The sequence below is a fragment of the Raphanus sativus genome, chromosome 6, assembly GCF_000801105.2.
Source record: "Raphanus sativus cultivar WK10039 chromosome 6, ASM80110v3, whole genome shotgun sequence".
NCBI lineage: Eukaryota > Viridiplantae > Streptophyta > Magnoliopsida > Brassicales > Brassicaceae > Raphanus > Raphanus sativus.
The window spans coordinates 22677254-22684615 of NC_079516.1; the positions used below are offsets into that span (position 1 = coordinate 22677254).

Sequence of the window (7362 nt, forward strand, 5' to 3'; positions counted from 1 at the left end):
CTCGACGAGTAGGTCTCGCAAGAGCTGGTCTAGGAATCTAGTGAACATATCTATTATGAAGATAATGCTTATAAGGAACTATGGATCAAACCAAATCAATAGTATTGATCGGCACTCGATTCTTGTTCAAATGCGAGAGTTGGAACATAGGAATTAATCATCTGGTTAGACTCACAGCGAATACTGAATATCTTTGCATTGAAATTCAAGTTTTATAATTGTTATTCCTACAATCTTAGCATTTATAATATTATATTTCTGATTTCCTGAAATCTTAAGTCTAGTTATTTTCTTTTGTTTACTGTCTACGTACAATTATTTACCTAACTTAATTTTGATGTTGTTGAGTCTCTTGTGTTTTTAAGTTCTATGTGGATTCAATTCCTAACTATTTTAACCGAAACTCTTATTTAAAACAAAAGGTTGCTCTTATGATAACTTGAGTGATTTCAAAGGACAGGACTTGGGTTCACCCCTGTGGTGAACCTTTAAATTCACCACTTGATTTATAACCAATCAAAGTGACATGTGGATAATTAAATAAAAAGTATTAAATATATTTAAAAATAGCTAAAAAGAATAATGTCAATTCTAAACCCTAAATCTTAATTTCTAAACCCTAAACATTAATTCCTAAATCCAAACCATATACCCTAAACTCAAATCCTAAACCCTAAACCCAAATTGTAAACCCTAAACCCAAATCCTAGACTTTAAAACCAAACCGTAAACCTTAAATCTAAACCCTAGATCCAAATGCTAGACCCTAAACCCAAACCGTATACCCTAAAACCAAATTCTAAACCCTAAACCCAAACCGTAAACCCTGAAGAATTACTACGTAATTTTGTCTAGTTTAGTGATAGCACCCCGAAGTAGGTAAGGTTTGGGTTTAGAGTTTAGGATTTGGGTTTAGAGTATACGGTTTGGGTTTAGGGTATACGGTTTGAGTTTAGGGTATATGATTTGGGTTTAGGGTATTGAGTTTAGATTTAAGATTCACGGTTTGGGTTTAGGGTTTAGAATTTGAGTTTAGAGTATACGGTTTGGGTTTAGGATCTAGCATTTGGATACATGATTTGGGTTTAGGGTTTAGGATTTGGGTTTAGCGTATACAATTTGAGTTTAGGGTATATGATTTGGGTTTAGGATTTAGGATTTGAGTTTAGGGTATAGGGTTTGGATTTAGGAATTAATGTTTAGGGTTTAGAAATTAATGTTTCGGATTTAAAATTGGCACTATTCTTTTTTAACTATTTTAAAATATATTTAATATTTTTTATTTAATTATCCATATGTCACTTTGATTGGTTATAAATCAAGTGGTGAATTTAAAGGTTCACCCCAGAGGGTGAACCCAAGTCCTGTCCGATTTCAAACATGCAAGCCGATGGCTTAGCAAAAACAGTTCTCAAAACTTTTTCAAATATTATGTATGGGCCTTTGGTAGATTAAACTCTGTTTCAGAATTTTAATATAATATAGTTGAACAAAAAGAAAAGAATTGTATCTAGACTCCAATCAAATCATAACAAAACCCTTTGATTATATCTATATGTCACTGTTAGTTCTAAGTAAATTTGTTTAAGTTTCCAATTTTATTTTTATATTACAGTGTTTTTAAAGATTAGCACAAATCAAGAACGGGTCCAAAGATATATTTCAGATAATATGCATAGCACTACATAAAGTTATGTACTAAGTTGTAACCAGTTAAAGACCTTTTGGTGGCATACATATATAGTTTTTATTGGTTTAACACTGAAATAAAGTTTAATCCAAGAGACAGATGTATCCCACTTTCACGTTCAATTATTAGCTGGGGAGAGCCCCACCCCCCAACTCCAATCAACCATTCTCTTTCGACTATTTTGTAGTAATATTTTGAATTTGTGTGCGTGTAAATTTAATTGTCATTGATTTCTTTATTTCATAGATAATATAACATCTTTAACACCTTTTACAAAAGAAAACAAGTTGACAAACAATACAAAACAGAAGAAAACAACATCTTTGACACCTGAATTGCTGAGCCACGAAACGTGGCTTCTCCTTGCTTACCAATTGAGAATTGAGATATTTTCACTTCCTTCACGCCAATAAACTCCAAACCAATCCTAAATACTGTATAATTTAGAACGACTTACGTTTATAAGGTGTCGACTGAAAATACGGATGAAATCAGAATAATGTGCAGAAAAATAAATAAAACATAAGTATCTTGAATTTTTAGAACAAAAAAACAAAAACAAAAACAAAACAAAACTAATTTCAAGATATTTTTGAAAACTCTCTTTTTCCTCTGTTCTCTCTCTAGTATTTTTCACAAAGGAAAGATGATGAGGAATTCCAAGCCGGCGTTCTTCCAGCTAGTTCTTGGTTCCGAAAACGCGTTTTCTCCTCGTCACGATCGTTAGCTTTGGCTCCAGTGACCCACCTTTTCCTCCGATGGCATCAACGGCTCTTGGATCGGTGACGGTCGCTTTATCCTTGTTACGTTGCTGGCTTACTTCCGGATCTGGTTCGATTTTCGCTTCCATGTTCTTTTTGTTTCTGTTGAACCCGATCTCTACTTCGATTGTTCTTTCCTCCCCTTCTCAAGGGATGTGACATCTTCAATCCTTGTTCAAAGATGTTCTGGGTTTATTCAAAGTAAATTGATGTTTCCGATCGTTGGTGGTTCGATGGAAGATGGAAATTGTTTGAAGTGAAAAAGCTTTAACTTCGGTTTTGTTTCGCTTGGTGGCTTTGTTCATATTTTGATTGGTGATAGAGACCAGGCGTTTTAACCGATGATGTTGTAGATACTGGCGTCTTCAATTCCTGATGTCGTCGACGGCGAGGTGATTTGGTTGGGCCCTGGTTCCGGTTGGTTCCATGTGGGTTTCCTGATTAAGATCTTTGCCGGAGATGTCCTTGTCGTTTAAATATGGTGGTGGCTCGCATGGTTGACGTGTGTCCCTGTATTTTAAAAGAAACGCTTGGTTTTGAGTCAATCCTTCTTCTTTGGACTCTTTTAGATTTTATGTTCGATGGGCCTTTGTTGGGCTTCGTTTATGAACTGTGTTTAATCTTTGTGTCCTTTCTATACTTTTGGGCTTTGGCCTTTTTCTATAAAATCAACAAAGTGAAAAAAAGAAAAACAAAACTAATTTCTAATGAGTAAATCAAATACAACCTTCGAAAAATACTATCATTTTAGTTCATAATTTTTTTTAAGATAACACAATAAATCATTTATATTTTTTGAAATTCGTCAATAAGTACGTCAGTAACTACCCACATCAATGACATAAAATGCTTGATCATATATACAAAATGAAGTTTTGATTTATTTTTCTTTGTAAGTCATGTTCTCCTTGTACAACAAACTTAAATTTGCATTCTAAGTTCTTCCAAGACAAATATCCTTTTCCCTTAAGTATATTTAAGTGCTTAAATAATATAACTCTTTGGCTTGATTTTTTCTTAGTCAAAATTGAATTCTCCTCAACCAACTCGATCCAATTCTCATACAATATTGTGTAGTTCTCAAAGATCTATATCATCCATACTCATGTCATCATCATCACCATCATTTACATATGCATGATACAGACCCAAACTTGATATCACTTTTCAATATATTTTAAATGATAACCATTTTTATAAGTACTCTAAATTAATGATGAAAATATACAAAACTAAGCCTTTTAATCATTTATAAATGTTTAATAATCACTTACAAACCCAACTATATCCCTTAAATCTTACATCTTAAACAGTAAACACTAATCATTAAATCCAAATGTTAAGGTGTTTTTGATTAAATATATTTTTGAAAACTAGTAGCAAACTACGGTATTTCAAACATTTTTGTTGGGAAAGAGTATTATTTTTTTTCATAAGAATTTATATTTTTATTGTATATTTTATTTCATTCTATTATGGCCTTATACATATTTTATCACAATCATAAATAAATATAAAAACTTAAATTTTCATAAAAAATCAAATTATGTAAACTTTTTATATTAAAAAAACTAGTTATTTAGAATCCTTAATGTTGAAATATAGTTTATTCCATTTTCTGCAAAATCATCCATTAAATTCATATAGTCAAGTGTTTCAACCATAATTGTCTCATTTGATAACATAGTCATCTCGTTTAATCTTTCATGTTATATTGTTAACCTCAAATATTTTTATCATTTTCAAATTCAAAAAAACTTATTTCAGATGTAGCAATAAATACCAAAATGGTCAACGATATCCGATAAGCAATTATTGTTATGATAAAAATCCTTGTGTATTAAAAAAAAAGAAATTCAATACCCTCTCTAATTTCTATAAGTATTGACTTTATAAAAATATTTAGCTTCATAAATAAATCATCACTAACTATGCCAAAGCGTCAAAATTTTAACAACAAACTAGTCACATATCTTGTTCAAATAATGATGAATTAAAAAACTAAATCAATAGAAACTAAATTATATAACCAAGAGACAAAATGATAAAAGAATAAATTGGAACAAGAGAAAAAACTATTTCGTGACTAAATTTTATTTAAATTTTAACTATAATTTAAAATAGAAAAATTTACTTTTAATTATTAAAATATATTTTACTTTTAATTATTAATAACGTCTATGGAATTTCAAAAATTTATAAAAATTATTATAACTAATAGTGTCCAATAAGTAATATTTAGCTTAAAAATCTTATAAATTTTATTTGTCTATATAATATTGTTTTTTCAAAAATATATGTTTTTTTATTTAGATGTCATAATTGACGGTTTGGGAGGCTGGCTCGGTGGGGCGACCCTCATACTACTTCATATTCGAGTAATGAAAATATTTAGGCAACATTTTTTTAACACAACCCTTATAATATATACACGATAGGTAAGTAGTATAATGACAAAACAGAAATTTTGTAATTCTCTATTACAATTTACTGTACAACCATTAAAACACCTACCAGGCAAAAGATGAGAAAACTAAAATGTTAACAGATAGAAAACAAGAGAAGTAGAAGAAAATGAATAAAGAAGAATAGTATTTGGGGAGAGATCCTGTTTTTCAACATGGACTATGATTAAGTTGAAGAACCTTCGGAGCAAGATCGCCACGACAAACAGGACACACCGTGTGGTTAGATAACCACGTGTCAGCACATAATTGGTGAAACCCGTGGTTGCAACCGGGAACCAGACGGGCCGATTGGCAACTCTCGATATTTTCAAGGCAAACGGCGCACTCCGTCGACCTCACCGCTAAAGCAAGCTCTTTTCCAGTTAGTTTTGGGAGTTTCGCGAGTTCCGAGACAGAGAGACCTTTACCGATGACCGGCTTAACCGGTTCAGCAAATCGAAGACGCTCAATACGGCGTCGAGTGGAGCACCACAAGAGGAAGAGATAGATGAGGAAGACAATGCACAAGCCAACGCAAGGGAGGAGGAGGGCCATGAATAGGGTGGCTGACATGGTTCCTCTACTACCGGATCCAGCGGTGGCGGTGATGGCGGGTGGTGGAGAAGGCAATATAATTGGTGAGATGCGTGTGTAGTGCATCCTACACCATCCCAAGCTCTCTCAGGCTCAAATTTCTTATAGAATTGTGGAAAAAGCAAAAAGGAAAAGAAAAAAAAGTTATATTCCTGCTTTAGACCAGAAAATTGTGAAAAATGTTAGAGGTGTGGTTGTTAATGAAAACTTTGTGAAAATAGAGTAACGGCTATTTATAAAAGAGAGACCGGACCCTAGCCACTTGAGATTTTAGGTTATTTTATTAAATATACTTAGACTAATGTTGACCAAAAAAAAAAAACAAAATACTTAGACTAAAACATATAATAAAAATTTGAATCATAATAAAGTATCATACATAGTCATTTAAACATGAGAAACCGTAAGACCATAAAATATAACATAAAGAACCAAATTTATATATTTTATATGAAAAAACTTGTAAAAATAATTTATATAAACTTTCCAGACTTAAAACTTTGATATATTGTCATTAACCCATATAAAATATCTGGTCTTAGAAAATGAGAACTCGAAAATCTTAAGACAATGTACTTAGTAATTTGATCACTGCAAACAACATAACAATTTGATATCTGTTTTTTACGCTTTCGTCATTAATTTTTCCACCGCTTTGTCTCTCATCCGAACTAGGATTGGACGTTCGGATATCCGTTCGGGTTCGAGTCGGGTATTTCGGATTTTCGAGGATATTTCAGAATAGGAGTATAATACCCGTTCGGGTATTTCTGAACTTCGGATCGGGTTCGGGTATTTTTAGTTCGGGTTCGATTAATTCGGATCAAGTTCGGATATTTAGATTTTGAAAGAAAAAATTAAGTTTTTCATTTTTAAAGTTCTTGTATTTAAAATTTCAGTTTTCGATTGACTGACTTTTTATTTTTTTTTAATAGATTAAATTATTAATCGAATCGAAGGTAAATTTCAAAAATTAATAAACATTCATTTGGCTATTATTTTTAGAATTTAGATGTAACTTTTGTTAATGCATAAAACAAAAAGCTTGATATTCATTTTAAGTGAATATCAAATCATTTTTCTCTGTAATTATATGTATATTATATAATTTTACAGTATGTGTGACATCAATATATTGTATATTATATAATTTTAAAGTATGTGTGACATCAATATAAATATTTTAAATAAAATGAGAGATAAAAACTAGAAATATAAGGGTAAGTATATATATGTTCGGTTATCTTCGGATATCGATTCGGGTTCGGGTATTATCCGTTCGGGTTCAGATATCCAATCTCTCCTAAATCAATATCCGTTCGGATATTTTGTTATTTCGGTTCGGATTTCGGATGCGGCTTCGGATATCGGGTAAAGTGCCCTTCCCTAATCCGAATTCTAAAACTAAATAAAGAGAGTTTTACACTTCGGGTCATTTTTGAGTTTTTAATTACAGCTTAAATCACATTTTGCTACACATGCACTTTTTCCAACTAGAACTTCAATATTGTATCTAATAAATTACTAAAACAGCTAACTGAAGAAAATTCTTAATTAAATGATTTTTAATATATATTTTTAAATATTTTCTCTTTCTTGTTATCTCTATCTCTCATTTTTTCTATGTCTATCCTTTTTCACAAAAACTGATTGAAACACAACCTTCTGTACATGAAAAACTAGTTGGGTAATCTTTGATAAGCTTGAGCTCAAGATATCCTTGAGCAAGTAGGTTAAGGATAAGATAAGCTTTGTAATATACCTAGTAGTTTTAGGAGTTATCTATAAACTATTAGGAAAAGGAAATCTAGATGTTATATAAGCATATGTCGAGCTTGTGACATAGATATAACAAATATAGAGTTCTTAG

At 31.4% G+C, this 7362-nt stretch overlaps 1 protein-coding gene across 1 annotated transcript; it reads right to left on the reverse strand.

Moving 5' to 3' along the window:
• Window positions 1–4830: 4830 nt before the first annotated feature.
• On the reverse strand, window positions 4831–5707 carry LOC108809167 (E3 ubiquitin-protein ligase ATL23). Its single transcript, XM_018581300.2, has one exon. It carries the CDS (start codon window positions 5556–5558, stop codon window positions 5067–5069), a length of 492 nt encoding a protein of 163 aa, XP_018436802.1. The 5' UTR covers window positions 5559–5707; the 3' UTR covers window positions 4831–5066.
• Window positions 5708–7362: the final 1655 nt, after the last annotated feature.